Genomic DNA, 18,880 nt, shown 5'->3' with positions numbered 1-18,880 from the left:
GTTAGCCACGTAGTTTGTAATACCCAGTAAGAAGCGTTAGAGACCCTATTAAGTATATTTAGCCATTTCGGCCTCTCTGTATATATACGCGGTTACGCGAACTATTCCGTCCATATTTCCAGATATCGATCTGAAATTTTGCACATGTTCTTTGCTCTTCAAGAAGCTGCTCATTTGTCGGAATCGCCGATATCGCACCACTAAGCATATAGCTGTCATACAAACTGATCGCTCAAGATCAAGTCTTTGTATGGAAAATTTTATTATATGACGCGGTATTTTCACGAAATTTTGTAGAAATTATTGTTGAAAGCAATGGTATAATATCTATTTTTAGATCGGACCACTCTAGCATATTGCTGTCATATAAACTGAACGATCAAAATCAAGTTCTTGTATGGCAACTTTTTATTTGTGAATGGTATTATAGCTAACAGCTTTTTTTGTGATAAAAATTCCACACATTCTTACAAAGAAATACACGCTTACAACTTTTGTTGTCAAAAAACGAACCTTTATTCAAATTTCGATGCAAAAAAAAAACGTTTTTTTAATTCAATATCATAAGCTTTTCATATATATCAGAGCGGCTTATCGCTTTAACCCTTACGTGCTAATTTCTAAATACAATACGATATTTTTACATATCATTTCTATTAAATTTAATTTATGTAAATACTGCGATTCACTGAATTCGCCAGCAATATTATTGAATATTTTCATGATATTCACCATATACATACATATGTACATATGTATGTAAAGTGTTTGTGTTCGCTTATTGATTACTTCTTAAAAATGATATAATTTAAAGTTTTTATGTTTTATAATAAACAAAACAGATCACATCAATTTCCACTAGCATTGTTGTAAGATTTATCCGTATGCATTCAGCATATGCAAAAACTTAGTTTACACGCTAACGCTTCTCTCAGCGATAAAAACAATAATAATAATCATAAGTTTTGCAGCTTCACTTAGATAATAAATATCAAATACATATATACTTGCAGTACATAGATAAATAAACGAAATTTATATAATAATTGCATATACACAATAGACCACAGCGAAAACGAATAAGGATAAACTTTTAAAGTTTATTTAGCGCTATATTAGGCAATACGCATATGCATGCAATGCTAAAGTTTTACAGTTTCATTTTTTGGGTACATAAATCTTAAATCTTATATAAATAGAAATCAAGTCTTTTTTCATATTAGAAATTCACAGTGTGTCAGTAACGGGTACTGTAATACAATACTCGTCGTGGCAGAGATGAGCGCACAATGCCTATATATACATATACATATATGTATGTAACTATATATATTGTATGTATATATTGTATTGTACTTATATAAATGTTTTATGTATGTGTGTATATGTATCCTTAAGTAATAGTTTGTTGTACAATAAGTAAAGCTACAATACAACAACTTAACAACTTTAAGGTCATGAATGTTTTTGTTGTTACAATAGTTCCATATTATTGATTGATATTTGTTTTGCTTCTGAGTACTAACACATTATGCATACCCGTATGTATGTATGTGTATGCATGTGTGCATGTGTGAATGTTCTTTGTATTATGTTGGAGGGGGGAGGCTTCTGGGGCTTGGTTACTGATCCGTTCACTGCAATCAATCATCATAATCAGCGAGAGGAAGAACGTGCGCCTAACGGCGAGTTATACGCATGTACACAAGTGTGTATGTATGTCAGAATTGGCGCGCAACTTAATTTACGTCACTTAATGAGAAATCATAAAAATTATATATTATATAAAAATTATATATTATATAAAAATTATATATTATATAAAAATTATATATTATATAAAAATTATATATAATAAAATAATAATAACGAAAAATTGTTTACAAAAACATGTTAAAGTTGCCAACCGCTCCTTTAGTAATACTTTGGTTGCTTAGCAAGTTGCAATTTATATAACTCGTTACTAGTTATGCGAAATGTCTGTCGCTGAAGTACATTTTTTTTTTAGTAAATTAATGCGTTTTTAAATTTTTTACAATTTTGTTTGCGTTTTTCATACATAATACTTGTTTTCTTTTTTGCTTTTTCTATGTAAGTTTTTTCTTTTTAAATATATTTCACGTTTAAGCGGCGCCTGCGCACTAACATTTGTAACAAATTTTTGCAAAAACAAGTTTCTGTGATTTGAGCAGCGCATTTCATTTGGTTTAACAAGTTTACATGCCAATCTGTGCATTTTAAACAATAATAATACAATATTTATGAACTACGCTTTTTATCAATAACATTTTAAAGTAAATAATTTTGTAAGTCGCTTATTGGAAATCAATTATGAAATAAGCAGCTGGACATGTGCTTACAATTGGTTTGTGTTTTTTTTTGTTTTGTTTTGTTTTGTTTTGCTTAACTTCAGTACAGTATTTCGTTCTTTATCTCTCTCCTTTGATTGATCGATTGATCGTGAATCCTCACTGGATTTGCTGAAATCTTCTACGCCGCTAACAATTCTGTGTATATGTGTATGTTCACTTGGAGGTGGAGTAGGATTTCTGTTTGTTCATGAGCAATATCATGCCGGCATTCATGCCAACGCTGCCCCACTTCACGCACTCGGACATCTGCAATGCATAAATAAAAAAGTGTGGTTATGTTTTTTATACAACATACATTTATATAACATTATATTATGTGTGTACAGTTATATGCACGTCACTGTACCAACCTGTCGCTTCCGCACGTCCTGCTGGCGGCTGCCGTACCGACACCAGTACACAAAATGCTTGTTATTATTCCAGAGACTATGTTTGGCCTTGCGCGCAAAGGACACCTGTGCGTGTGCGAAGAAAATAAAATATGTTAATGAGCCACATGCTTTACTATTTCATATATTTTCTATAATAAATAACTATTTTAATAATTTTATTGTAGCATAATTATATACGTATGTATGTACAGCTAAATTTGTGTTTGTCCACCACCAACCTGATTGCGTATGTCCTTTTCATTGTGTGCTGATTTCTCCTTGTCGGCGAAATTATTGATGCGCAATTCCCAGCCTTGATTCCAGATATCCTCCAGCGTGAGTTTGAGCATTTTGAATGTACCGCTTTCACGTATTTTCACAGTGTAGATTTCAATCGTCTCAGGTTTGGGTTTATTGTCTGCAAGAAGAGCGAGAAGCAAAGTTAGATTAATTATTGTTACTCAAAATTTTTAATATGCTGTGTAATATACACATACCATACATATTATATGTACATATGGCATGCAAATAATTGAGTTATTTTTAAGCACATAAGATTTATAAATTTATTTCGGGGTAAAATTCCAGAGCAAAAGAAGTGCTATAAATCAAGCTCAAGCGCATGTGTATTTTGCGCTTTAAAAATGCATTCTCAAGTTCATTGTGCCAAGATACTTCTAACTTGGTTAAATGCTGTTATGTCTAAATAAAGCTGAAGCTGTATAAATGTATACATGTTTATTTGTTGATAGATTTAGTGTAGCTTTTTATAAATTCTGTTGAAATCAAGAGTATTATTATTTTCGAATTTTCAATATTAAAAAAGGAATTTTAACTTATACTTGTATATACAATTTTAGGATACATATTTTTATATAATATTCCATATTTTTTTATTAATTTTTATAAAATATTTATAACATTTTGTACATTTATTTATATATTTTAAATCATTTTAATTTTATGTATGTGTTATTATTTTATTTAATTACAATAAATTAATTTTTTTATTTTATCTAAAAGTTGTTTTTTTATTTTTATTTTATTTAAATTTTTTTTTATTTTATTAAGTTATTATTCTATTAATTTTTTTTCAGGTATTTATATATTTTTCTATATATTATATATATTTCTATTCTATTTTAGTTTTTATTTATATTTTATTTTATTATATTTTTTAATTTAATTTAATTTTTTTTAAATTTAGTTTTGTTTAATTTTATTTTATTTTTTTTTAATTCCATTTTTTTTTTAATTTCATTTTTTTATTTTGTTTCATTTAATTTAATTTTAAAATTCTTTTTATTTGTTTTTTTTTAAATTATTTTTTTTTAGTTTTAGATTCCATTTAATTTTTATTTCATTTGTAATTATTTTATTTTTATTTTTCTATTTATTTATTTATTTTATTTTTTTGTATGTTATTTTTTTATTTATTTATTTTTTTTTTTTAGTTTAGATTTTTTTTATTTATTTCTTATTTAATTTAATTTTTTAATTTAATTTAAGTTTTTTTTAATAAAATTATTTTTTTTTTACAAATCACAATTTGTATGTTGTTAATTGATTTTTAAATAGTAAATAAGCCTTATCAGTTACAAGAAAACAGCCGAGCTAAAAATAGCCCTGAAATGCGCATTCCAACCACAAATTACAATCGGTTCTAAAGTAAACAAATAAATCCTATAAATTTCATTAACAAGCAATTTAATCTCTTTCCCATTCTAAAAAACAATTAGTTGAAGTGACTGTGTGTATGTATGTAACAGGGTTCTGTTTAAGGTGTACGTGACGTGTCGCTATATGTCAAGACTTATTGTGTACATAAATATGTAATTGTTTGTATTAAATTTTGAAAAACTTTGAAATTATTAGTATTCAAAGAAAAGATTAATGTATTTGCCATTTTAAGGTTAAATGTTTTTAAATTTATTTTATTATAGTTTTTGTTTTTTTTTTTGAATCAGCAATTGTCTTTGTCCACTAATCAACTATTCCATAAATACCGCAATAGTTCAATAAAATCTGTGTGAACGACGTACAAGGTTAATAAATAGGGGTTTATCAGTGTAACGGTAATTTAGCGGTCATAATTTATTAACTCATCAACGATGCTCTGTGCGCCAATGAAGGCTCATTAATTAACTGATACACATATGTATGTACATACACACACATACGTATATGGATATGCATCTTGTATGTGTGTTTATGTCTGAAGGCTGCGATTTCTAACATTTCTAGCTTTTATTTTTCTACATAACCTCCAATTATTTAACGATTTTTCTGTAATTTAATGTTTACAAAAATATATTATAGCCTCAAAATTTATTATTTTGTATGAAAATATCGATGAAACACGACTTAAATGGAATTTGTTTTGGAAGCTGTTGGAAATTCATATTTTTCATAAAAAAAATTCTGTACATATGTATATGAAAACTTGCGAATGTATTTCTTTTACATAATTACTCACTTCGCCCAAAGCATGTGATGACATGCTGACAATATTCCAAAGCTATCAATGAAATTCTAACACAAAAAGTTTCTAATTGTATTAGCAATTTTAGCCTGAAAGTCGCAGCTGCTTCCTAATTGTCTGTTTTGTGGAAAATTTCATTCTTTCATTATTGCCTGTTGATCGCTATTTCTTTGTGTGGAAATGTGAAACTTGCATTTATGATTAGTAATTCCACTTAACAATTATTGCAATTGCTAAAAGACTTGTAAAAATTCAAATGATAACTGAAGAATGCAAAGCATACAATAAAAATATATACAAATGTTTGTATGTGTGTAGTAACCGTTATTTTTCGAAAACACGAGTTTCGACATGTGCACTTTTTGTGTTTGCAATTAAAGTCGCATATGCTAAGCGAGTTTTGTAAGACATTTGCTATTTGTTCTTTTGAGTTATGCAATTTTATTGTTACATATTTTTTACCCTATTGAGGAGATAGCATATTTTCCTCGCGTATAATTATAAATTGCTGATAAGAACCGAGAATTCTTATTTTAAATACATTGTGTGTTGTTAAATTAAACTAATTTGTTGTAGTATGAAAACCATATCGTACTGAATATGATGAGGTATATATGTATATATTTAATCTATACATATATAAAGCAATCTAACTTCATTCAAAGTATAACTATGTAAGTGTAGTTTTCAAATAAATAATTTGATTAGATGGCCTGCAATTGAAATACAAGTACTATGTAGTCGTCGTTCTTAGCTATTAATCTGAAACTATTAATAATTTGTCTTTTAATTAGCTGTAGATAAAAAGTATTTTGTATAAACAAAGTTGATAAGAAGTGTATAGGAATTTAGAAAGAATGTTTCCTACTAAGAACATTAATGGCAAATACTTTATTATACCCTAAGCAGTGTATATTAAAAATTAGACCCTTAGTTTTTGAGATAAAATCTTGCTTTGAAATTCCCTTTCTTCCCAAGAAGCTGCTCATTTATCGGAACCACCGGTATTCTCGACCACTATGACATATGGCTGTCATACAAGCGGAACGATCAAAATCAAGTTCTTGTAGGAAAATTTGTTTATTTGTGAAGGGTATACTTTTGTTATTTTCTTGTTATTTTTTTAATCTTTGTTTAAAAAATTAATTTTTTTTATAATAAATTAATTTTTTTTTAATATATTTTTAATTTTTTTAATATATTTTTTTATATATATATTTTTTATATTTTTATTTTTAATATATTTTTTTTTATATATATATTTTATATTTTTATTTTTTTTTATATATATATTTTTTTTTATATTTTTATTTAATTTTTTTTATATATTTAATTTTATTTTTATTTTTTTAATTTCGTTTTGTTCATTTTTTTATGTTTTTTATTTGTTGTTTTTTTGTTTTGTACATAATTTATTATCAAATTATTTACAGACCCCTGAGTTAATTATAATTAAAATTTTCTTTTTAAAAACTGTTATTTGTAATGATTTACAACAATTTATTTAATATTTATGTTTAATTTAATTTTTATACCTCATCAATAGACATTGTAACGTGAACAATTTTTTTATAATCTTCTTAAAAAGTGAAAGAAAAATAAGAGATAAAACATAGAAAAATATATATTTATTTAACCCCCCTTCCCTTTGATTTAACCAAATTGCATTTATTTTACTCATATTTAAGTTTTTAGAATTTGTTAAATTTTTTTTTTATTTATTAAAAAAATGCATAAAAAATCTCTAAAATTTTTGCTTCTCATCAAAATCTAATAAACTCGTAAATTTTAATTATAAGAAGTATATTATATTAGCCATTAAAAATGGGGATATGATAGATAGTTCAGTCCATTTGTAGTTAATGCGCATTTAATTTTTGTATTATTACTTTATTATTATATTATTTTATATTATTCTGTTGTTAATGTTTTTATTTATATTATATTAATTTATTTCGTTTTTTATTAGTTACTAAAAACTCTCCTTAGTTGAGAAAAAATAAACGTTTTATTCTAATTTACTGTTATTTTGTTTATTCTAATTTAAATGTGCAGAAAACTTCTCCACACTTCATGGTGTATTTCATATGTGTGCGATAAATTGTGTATAACAAAAAATCCGAGCAGCACAAATGTTGCCTTCATTACAGCGCTGTGGCATAAAAGGGTTGTAAAGACATAGCATTAAGTTTTGTTTTCATTGAAATAAGTGGTAAAGTGGTATATGTTTTATTGAAAAAAATGTGCTAAAACAATTTTTATGGGGTTTTAGATTTTTGAAAATTTTAGCATATTTAAATTTTCTATAATTTTTTTTTTTTTATGTGAAAAGATAAAAATTAAATTTTGTTAGGCACTTGCAATATCGCCTCGCCTACGGACGTGGCTAAGTGCAGTGCAAACATATGAAAGCGTTTAATACTTTAAAATTAATTTATCGCTTACCGCGTTTGCGTGTACAACAACAACTGCCTGCCTATCTATATTGCAAATAAGACGACTTACTCAAGTGCTTAAAAGTTGCGATAGATGTAAAGCACGCGACTACTTATATATGTATGTATCGACAAAAGCATATGCGCAACTACTCATACAGACATATCAATATATATACATATATACATACATACATACATACAGAATTATATACATACTTATACAGAAGTAGTTCAGTGCATACGGTTTGAATACAAGCATATGTACATACAAGTCTATATACTGATGCACCTTTGTGCTCCACTCAACTGAGACAACTCCCAGGACCTACCCGATTCAAGAATTTATTTTACCATTGAACCGAAGATGTGGCAATCAGCAATAAAGCGCTACACATTTCCAAACATATGCACTTATTTGCCTACGTGCCTCGTGATAAGAGTGGCCGCCCCCCCCAAGTGTGGTGAGTTGCAATTTAAGAGTGAACGACATGCTCTTCACTGCTGAGCGCCGTCAAATACAAAAGAAATACGGCAAAAGCAACTAAAAACAAGTAATAAAATGTTAATGTAAAAACATAAAACTTGTAAATAAGGCGCCACACTGGGTAAATGTGGGAAATCATGAACTGAACGATCGACGGAGCGCCCATAAGCGCTGGCTCCCAAGCCAATGTGTTTTCCGCTTTACATTTTCAGCGCAAATTATATCTGTTGGTCTCACTTTATAGATATCATACTTACATATCTATATACAACACATGTATGTACATATGTTTTATATGTATATTTTGAAATATCTAAGCCGCCTGTGCCTCGTAGCGTAACTGGACAAATTACGGCTTGTAGCCGAGGAATGCGACGAAGAATGCGTCGTATCATTTCTAGGCCTACTTCACGCCCTTTTAATTGGCTAATAATAGCAAATAACCGTTAGAAACTATACCAATTAGCTAGACTAGACTCTAGAGTTGTCTGTATATACTTAGATTAGAAACTAGTTTTAGCGCGTTCCAACAGGCATTAATTAATGAAATGCTATAACATTTTGTTATTTTTGTTTTAATTATTTGATTATTGGCTTATATTTACGCTCTTTGCGCTCTCCATTTAAATTTTTGACGTTTTCAAGTGATTTCACACGGTTTATGTCAACACTCGAAATTAGGCTGCGTGTGATATGTGCCAGGCAGCACATCGTTCACAACCCATGAGTGCTTCGGTGTTTCTAGAAGATTCGCGTCGCTTGCTGCAGCTTTGCTCTTGCGTTTCATTCTTCGTTTACAAGTATTTATTTATTTCTTACCAATTGTGGTATGAAACAGTGAACGCAAACGCTATTCGGCCCCGTTTCTTATTTTGTTTTGCTCTTCGTTGGCGCAAATGTTTAGTCGGCGGCGTATTGTATTTCAAAAATCATAATGAAATTGCAGAATTTTTTGTTTTTGCATGAAATACGATTTTTTTCCATTGAGAACTTTTATTGCTTATTTAACAGGTGATTAGATTAGATTATATTAGACAAAGCAAGTGTGTGTAATTGCTTAGTTCAAGCAATTCAAATGACGTCTCACGGAATAAACGCGTATGACTTATACATACTTATTATACATACACACATATTTATTGGTTTACTTTTTTTAGTTTCAGTTTTGCGGTTTTGCTACCTTTTTAAGATTTGATTCATAATTTTATAACTGTATGAGTTATTAAAGGATTAAAGTTTTATAAATTTAGTGTGATTGAATTGGCTATAAATACTTATTAATCTCATATTTTGGGCGGACGGAACAACAGTAGCAACCAGCTATATATAGTATGATCTGTTAGTTGCAAAATAAAAATTAATTCCAGAGAAATTTTTCACTATCGCAAATTAATTTAAAAGAACTATATAAAGTTATTAAAATTCGATTTGAAAATTGAAAAAAAAAATTAAATTATAATTTTTATGCATTTTCTAAAACATTTCAAATTTAAAAAAATATTTTTTCCCCTCTTTTGAAAATTAATAATAAAATAATTTTTTTGACTTAAAAAATTAAATATTTTTGGGCTTTTTTAAAAATTTAATTGTTTGTTACTGCTTTAAACCAATACTACCATACACCACTGTACTTGTGCAAATATTCACTAATGACAACAACAACAGTAACTATGTGACACTATTCAGTAGTTCAATAATAAAGCAAATATTAATTTAAATATAAACTATAGAAAAGCAGTAATAGACAATCGGTTTTACTTTCGTTACAACAAAAACAACAATTAGCACTTTTCTTTGCGTGCTTTAGAAAGTGTCTGACAATTAGTTTAGCATACTACTAATGCCATCTTGCGCCAATTATATATTTACAGCCACGTGTTGCCATCGATTATACAAATGCAATCACATTTGTAATATTTTTTCAAATTATTTGCAAAATAAAATTAATTCTAATGGCAAAAATCTACAACAATTTGAGGCATTTCGTAAAAATCGTAAATCGTCTAAATTAAACGTGTGCCCGTGTTGTGATTGACGAGCTTTGAGCGTTGAAAACTTCGAGCGTATCATTGAATCGCCTAACGGCTCAAGAAATGACGCGCGCAACGAGGCCTATTAGACTAATTAGCACAATTTAGCTGAAAATTCTTTATTTTTTTTTATAAAAAGGGAATAACATATTTTGCAATTAAAATTTCTTAAGTAGAAAACTTTTTTAATTGGTTTAAATGGTAATTTTGGCACAAAATGATACTTTTGACTTTTAAATTGGTAATTTATGTACATATATGTATGTACATATATATATATATGTATGTAAACAAATGAACTTGCCCAGCTTCACAGCACACTTTTCTTTTCTTTTAACTAACACACGTGATTTTGTGATAAATAAAATAAATATTATCAGTCTCACCTATATAATTTTGTCGCGTGCGCATATGTTTGTATATATATATAACTATTTAATATAGTACATATGTACATATACAATAGTTATATGGGTATGTATGAATGCGGCATAAATTATCTAATTAAATGTTATAGGCTATACAAAGTACATATGTAGGTATGTATATACTTGTAGCTAAAAATTTAAGTACAAGCATCATGGGATGAGTGTATAAAATATGCGTTTTAGTATAAAATATATATTTTATATATGTTAGTAAAACAAAAAAAAAATAAAAATTTATTATTTTTAGTAAAAAAAAAGAAGAAAAAAGGTTAATTTTGTGAAGATAATTCTCCATATAAAGACGTTTCGCATAAAAGGGCTTAATTTTGATCGGTCAGTTTGTATGACAGCTATGTACATATATGACATAGTGCTCCGATCTGAATAATATGTTTTGTAGCCTTGCCTTGGATAAAAGTCTATGCCAAGTTTCGTGAAGATGTCATGTCAAATACAATAGTTGTCCATACAAGTACTTGATTCTGATCGGTCAGTTTGTATGGCAGGTATATGGTATAGTGCTCCGATATCGGCGCTTCTGACAAATGAGCAGCTACTTGGGCCGAAAGGGACATGTGCAATATTTCAGATACTTTATGTTTAGAGTACAATTAAGTTTAAATAAAAATATACATTTTTGCACACCAAACTTGCCCACAATATGCGGAAAAAAGGATTATATCTGCACTTTGAAATAATATAATTTGTTTAGTATATACATTTGTATTGTATGTATCACTTAAAACAATGCATTCCACTTAAATTATCTTTTACTGTTTACAACACAAGCTTAGCAAGCTGTTTAAATACATACATATTTATGCACATAAATAAATATAGTTCATATAAATATATGTGTATGTGTGTTTGTACATATGTGAGCACTTGCTGTACATTGGCCCTGCATTTAATCTGACCTAAAAATGTACAAGCATACACATTCAGTGCTGTATACAGCACAGCACAGCAAACACGAGGAGCCTCACTTTTGAGGCACCCAACGCCCCAAAATCGTCAACAAAGCCTCGCTATCTTCGCAAGCACATACAAATATACAATGTTGTTGCACATAAATACCTAACAAACCCACTTTATATCTACTCTATACATAAATATGTATGTATCTATGTAGGTATATGTGGGCACAGCTATTGTCCTTCATGCCGTTCGTTTACTCACCTTTAGCCGTTTTGCACAGGACAATGCCGAACCATGACGTCATCGGTGTTTCGTTTTCATCCTGCGCCCGCATTGCCAACTGCAGCGTCTCCTCCTCCTCATCCTCCTCGTCATTATTGAGATCCAATTCGTACTCATCGACGCCGCTGCCACCGCTGCCGCTGCTATTGCTACGCATCGTACGCTTATTGTGGCTGGTGGTGGTTTTCGTATTGCTGCGCAACTCCACGATGAAGCCGCACTCGACAACGGCACAGAAAATGCGCTGCTCATCACGTTTGAACCACTTGGATTCGCGCAGCTTTTGCACTGCCACTGAGCTGCCGAAAGTCGCCGTCTTGCTGTGTAAATGCCCCAACAGACTCAAGCCACTGGCGGTGCTGGGGCCAGCGCTGACACAGCCACCACCGCCGCCACCCGCGCCCACACCACCGCCACCACCATGCGCTGCATGATTGGACTGCTGGTTGTGACCCTGCAGTGGCCACCACTTGAGCGCGTTCACAAAACTGTGCGAGCGATTTATATTTGTTGCTGTTGCACTTGTCATTTTAAGGCTTTTATTGTCGTCCGCTGCTTGGCTGCTGCTGTCGCTGTCACCGTTCCGGGCACCTTGATGCGTTTGCTTGTTGGCGAATATGGAACCGATTCTGTGGTCAGTGCTGACTGCCGTGTGATTGGCTAAGCGTAAACAACAATTTGCTGCACCCAATGTAACGATTTGGCTCGTCAAATGCACGTAGAATGCAAATTGTGCACAACAACAAATTTTGCTTTTCAAATGCTCGCTAATTCGCTTTGTTGTGTGTTTTCAGTGCAAGCTTTTAGCTTTTGTGACTTTCACTACTTGTTTTTTATGTTTTGCAATTAAAAAAATTTTCTACCAAATTTTCACTTGATTTTGTGTTGTTTTTTTTTTGTAAAAATTGCAGTTCGTTGCGTGTCTCACGCACTCTTTCTGGCGCCTATTGGTTTTAGCTAACTATTAGCCAAAGTATGATTTCTAATTCGCTAGTATTTATTTTTGTTTTTGTATGACAAAAAACTCTAGACACACTAAAATGCACTTTGGTTGTGTTTGGTTTGCAGTGGGTTAGTTGAAATTTGGTACAAATACTTTGTTTAACCCCAAAAAATCTATTTGAAATTAAATTTTATATTTTCCTTGATAAATCTCAAATTTATTTCAGAAAAATACTTGTAAAATTCTCCTTATTTCTCGTAAATTTTCGCAAAATAAATCACTTAGTTGCGCTAAATTCAAATTCACTTCTGCTCTGCAAGAGACCTAAAAGGCGAATACCAGTCTGCAGCACTGCATGCGTTTATTTAAAGCCGGTTTGAGGCGTTCGCTCGCGCTCCCAGCTGTGTGCCACGACATAGCGCGAGATTACCTATGGTGTCAATTGGTTCTCTTATCAACATTGGCGCTTGACTCCCCCTAAAAACATTTGGCCCCACTCATCAACTACAACAATATTTGTGTGTAGATATGTATATGTCTGTTTACATTGTGTGTATTGTTGTACGAATATTTACATACAATATGTCATACATGCATGTGGCTTTAAGTGTGGTGAATTGTTGAATTTATTTACCTCTTTTTATGTCGTTGAAAACGTGCGAAAAGTCAAGAGAGAGAATTGAGTGAGAGCGTTGTAGCAGAAGAGAGATGAAAACAGATAACTTGTTGTTTTTGCAGTTAATAAATATATACACCTACTTACATACTACGAATGTATGTATATAAAGTATAGCTGTATGCATTCATACATACATACCAACCTACAAACATACACATATATAAAAGCATGGGCACATATTTAACAAATGATTTCGTGCAATTTGTCGTATAACCACATGGTTTTTATTGTTCTTGTTATTGCAGACAAAGTAATTATTCAATTTTTCCTATAATCTTCATTATCTTTTATTATCAGCACAACCTACTCACTTAAGATATATTTTTTGATTTCTTATATTTTGTTTTGGATTGATATGTAGATGCGTAATAATGACAGTTGCTTGACGTTCATTTAAATTTGACTGATGCACGTCAATCGTCAAATCATTGCATTAAATTTAAATAAATACATGAAATCGTATTTAGTATATTCATATATACTTTTATAAGTGATCTTGACCTACCAAAACAAGTATTTGATCCTGACCTAACCCATTTCGAGCTCTGATGCCGTTATTGAAATCATGACGCTCAGTGAGTCTAACAAATATTAGAAACATATTGAGCATGTCTGAGAAATATGTAAGTAGCTGCTCGACAGTTTTTTTTTACCGACAATTATTGGCTGTTAATAGCTCATTTTGTCACGTTACAGTTTTTATGAGACCATTTCACGAGATAGCTTGAATTATTGGCAAAAAATACAAAAAATAGTACTGCTTGAAAGTTTTTTGTTTACAAAGGGTGGTTGTCTCTCACAGAACATTACTAGTATGCCGTTAGTTGCACTAAAAGTAGATCTGTTCATGTACTGTTAAAAACTAGTAGAACTGTCAAAAGACAAAAATTCTTTCAGAGCGGGAGAATAACATCAAAAAGTACAATAACATGTTTAAAAAAAACTGTAAAAATATGTCGCTATTTGCTCTAACAGTTTGCTTACATTTTTGCTTATTTTCAAAATTCAAAAACTGTATTAATAAAGCGGCGATTACTGACATTAAATGAAATTTTCAAAAGGTAGAGAATCAACAAAATTTGAGATAAACACCAGTGCTTGCCTAGCTATAACAGAATTTTCCGAAATTTTTTTTTGGTTAAATCTTGCAACTTCTGAATGAGAAAAAAGGAACGATTTTGTGGTAAAATCTTGCAACTTGTTGAGAGAGAAGGCTATATATTCCCGTTTGTTTTTTTATCTGTCAGAATATAGTGTCTGCTCGCTCATCTAATAAATTCTGGTAAAATCTTGCAACTTCCGGAGAGTCGAGAAACAGTAATAATTTGTATTGTAATTAAACGACTAATATTGAAATCCGTGATTTTTGATTATTATATATTAGAAATAAATTTACAATAACAATAACTTGTAAGGATATTTTGATATTCTTCACTTTAGTTATTTTGGAAATATCGTTAAAAGTTGCCAGATTTTTATACAAGTCGTGTGAATTTGTTTACGCCATTAGAAAAAATCACCCAGAGAGAGTAGTAGATTGTGAAGAGAAATTATGTTCGCTCAAAGCGCTCAAAGAGAGTAACAGTACTATATATTAACTAAGTAAGAAGTTATCAAATGAAAAACCGGAATTATTTACAGAAAACCATATTAATGTCGAATTTGTTCAATTACCATAAATTCCTTGCCAAAATGAAAAAACGGTAAATGTATAATTTTGAAAATGTTATAATAAATTTTGTAAGATTGTTACAGAAACTTCCACAATTAAAATTTTTACGCATGTGACAACACTGAAAAAAGAATATTTTAATAATGTTCAGATATGCTTCGTATCGTAAAGCTTCTAGAATATTTCTGACAACAGAAGTAGAGTCAAAAGAAATTAAAAAAATTTTACAAAGTAAGCTCATATGAAAAATCGACTAAGCTTTCGTATAAAATTCTAAATATATGTATATAAAAAAATATATTTTAAAAATATTTAAATTATTTCATGAATTTCGTGTTTTAAAAGTTTCATAAAATTAATAATTAAATAACTTTAATTTTGCTCACAAATACAATATTCATTGTTACTAGTTTACATAATTTTTATTACGCATTATTTAATTTATTGCTTCTTCTGCTTATTTTTTTACGAAATAAAACTTTCCATAGAAATATACATATAATAATTTTCAGCTATTCAGTTCAGATATTACGTTTACATTTCACAACTCCGTTTATTTCTACTAATTATGTGTTTATATTTGTGTTTATTTAAATTTCTATTCTCATATACATACATACATATGTACATACATTCATTAATAAACATTGAGGTACAAAAGTCAGTTTAACATGACCATAATTAACCAGGCAATACTTTTATAATACATATGTATATAAGCTGCTGTAAAAAGCGGAAAAATTGTAAACAACTTTGTGCTATAAATAGGTCTAAAATATATATTAGAATTTGATACGTTCTAAATATAAACGTCACATGAGCACACTGGCACTCTGGCACTCATTTACTCACCCACTTACATAATTGATAATTAATTTACATGAATGCATATTAAACTGGTATGGGTGTGATATTCATTTACTTTTATAAATATATACATCGTTATATACCTACTATATACATATAGGTATAAATTCATCTATGGCGCGAGCTTATCTGCTAAACACTGGTAATAGCCTGTCGAAACTTTAATGTGCTTGAGTTCTGTAAATATCTCATGCAATTATATGGAAAACATATTCAAAATCAATACTTAAACAGAGAAAGCACTTTGATTAGCACATTTGCATTTGATTTTATAATGATATTTGAATATAATATACAGTGAGGCCTATACTACAGGCGCATGTGTAATATTTGTATGGCTTTTGTAAGCGCAAAGTAATTACGTAACTGATATTAGTTGTTTGTAAGTAGAAGGAGAAAATTAAATAAAGCCATTCGATACTTTATTGCAATAATCAGAGGGATTAGTTTATATAGGCGGATTTGGCGGCCCTTCCACTATAGCACAAAGCTGCCATACAAATTGAACGGTTGAAAAAACTTTTTTATTTGACGAGATATCTTCACAAAATTTGGTATATATGATTGTCCAAGGCAACACTACAATTTCCGAACTGATCGGATCACTATAGCATATAGTTGCCATATTAACCAATCTATTAATTTACTTTTTTATTTGTTTTCTTACTTTTCATTTGGACGATTCTATATTTTAACGTTGTCTAACTGAAATTAAATCTGTTTTATATAATTTCATACTATAATTGTGAGTTATAACTCTATAGTGGCAAACTATTAACTTGAAGTTCAAACTATTTTCTTAGTTTTCAAAACTTTTTCCTTAAAAATATAAAATAATTTACCCCGGTCTTTAGTTATATTACGTTAAACAATGCCTTTCCATCATTACTATTATATAAAGTTGTTACAATTTTAATTCCTCGACTGTATTTTCGATTTAGTTCAACTTGCTTGCGCATAAAAGTCACTTTGTATTTATGGATAAACATTTTATAATATACATATGTACATACATTAATCAATGCACCATTAATATTATAAGTATATTCATTCATCATCTCATTGTATAGGCTGTATCAATAGGGACTTCGCAATTATAATAAATTATCTCAATGTCAATAGCTGTATTTGATTCTCCATCTCTGTGCTCGGTTGTCAAAAAGTGTAAAACAACAAAGTCATTCAGTTAAACTCAGTATAATCGAGAAGATTGCTGTGTCAGTTGTTTGTTCGATTCTTCGCTCTGTAAGGCTTAGTAACAGTCGACAACAATGATTATTTCCTTACACCTATTTTATTAAATGAGTTCCTTAAGAAAAGTTAGCGTCTACTGGAGATAAAATATTAAACACTAGATATAAGAAATATTTTCGTCTCGACTCACCCTTTACATGCATTAAACCAGCTCTATTTGCATTAATCTTAATTTATCCGCACAAAAGCAGCTAAAATATACAAATATATAGATGAAATAAATACATACCGGCATTTATAGTGCTTGCAAATCTACCCAATGAACCATTTCTTGCACTTTGTACGATAGAAAGCTTTAATTGAGACTTCATACTCTGTTCAGAGAGAGGTTAATGAAAAGTCGTAATTAAGTTTTTTTCCAAAATCAGCAAAATAAACGGCATGTGCTTAATACTTCGATGTTAGAAAGAACCGCAATTCAGCAAACGTTCGAGTTTTCTTAAACCTGACGGACAACCTTCATAAGTGGGAATAAAAGCGTGGTGCAATCTAGAAGAAAGGGGTAAATGTAGTTTGTTCAACCAAATTGCACAGTCGAACGAAATTTTGAACTAATGTGCTTATTTGCATAATACATAACTGCGTATATAAATCAAACGACAGCATGAACATCATTATAAATATATCTACTAAAAGTGGATTTCACTCAGCTTCGAATTGCGCAATAGAATCTTAACGCTTCGTAAGCTCGATGACTGTATCAGTCAGCTTAGAAAATCAAAATGGTTGCATACAGAATATGTACATACATATGTATGTATGTAAGTATATATTTGTAAGTTTGAATCTCCCTTTCATTAAATTTATGGCTTCATACCCTTTTTGATCATTTCAATATTGAATAAAAATTATCGTTTTTTTTTGAATATAAAATTATAAATACTATTTAAATCTTCACTAGATTTATTATTTTTAGACTTCATATGGAATTATTATTTACTAAAGGCTACACTTAACTGCTGTTCAGATGTGTTTCTCTTGCTTTCATAATTGTGTCTTCTTCAAAAGCAGATTTTTACTATTTTAAAATAATAACTTTTTCGCTTAGATTTGCTAGGTCTCTGTGCACATATTATGAAATATAAGTACATATATGCATTTTATGCCAATCAGTTTAATATTTGCGTTGCTACTATTATTACAATACTTTTTTTTTAGCAATTAGGGACATTTACAGCAGCTGGCAGACATAAAGGGACATTGACAGCTTGATTATTGGACTCGTGGGGAATTTGATACAAACATAATTGGCAAAACTTATGGAATTTTATATTACCAATTCAATAGGTTTATTTTATACCCAACGTATCATACATTTAGTGCACTTAAGCATTATACAATGCCACTTATTTAAGCAATGCCTTGTAGAGGGTTCTTAATAAAAAAAAATTTTGAATAGAGTTGCCATTTATCATATAGAATACTATAAATAAATAAAACAAACGAGTACAGATATTTTTCAAGCTTTAAAATGTAGTTTTGAGAAAAACGCAGTTAAAGTTAAATTCATGAAGCTGATTGAGCTGAGCGGCTACACTTTAGAAGGCTGTGAATCAAAAACTATTTAAGATAGCGATTTGAAATTTTAGCATGTTAATTGTAATGGTGTAACGTAATGTGTAAGAAATATTTTTTTTTATTTACCCACTAGGTGTGCCCC

The 18,880-nt window shown here is 29.8% G+C and overlaps 2 protein-coding genes across 2 annotated transcripts in view; one reads left to right on the top strand and one right to left on the bottom strand.

Moving 5' to 3' along the window:
• Prp16 (ATP-dependent RNA helicase l(1)G0007) overlaps nt 1–18,880 on the top strand; it is a 40,138-nt gene that overhangs the window by 2,771 nt on the left and 18,487 nt on the right. The window lies entirely within an intron of this gene.
• Nucleotides 1,081–13,087, bottom strand: l(1)G0469 (lethal (1) G0469). The gene is made up of 4 exons (XM_014236404.3): nt 11,785–13,087; nt 2,983–3,161; nt 2,723–2,827; nt 1,081–2,618 (listed from the first exon to the last, which is right to left on the bottom strand). The coding sequence occupies exons 1-4, from the start codon at nt 12,332–12,334 to the stop codon at nt 2,526–2,528; spliced, it is 927 nt and encodes a 308-aa protein (XP_014091879.2). The 5' UTR covers nt 12,335–13,087; the 3' UTR covers nt 1,081–2,525.

Source organism: Bactrocera oleae, chromosome 5 (genome assembly GCF_042242935.1).
Source record: "Bactrocera oleae isolate idBacOlea1 chromosome 5, idBacOlea1, whole genome shotgun sequence".
Lineage (NCBI taxonomy): Eukaryota > Metazoa > Arthropoda > Insecta > Diptera > Tephritidae > Bactrocera > Bactrocera oleae.
Note: the sequence above shows the minus strand (reverse complement) of the source record. Positions and strands in the feature narration are given on the sequence as shown.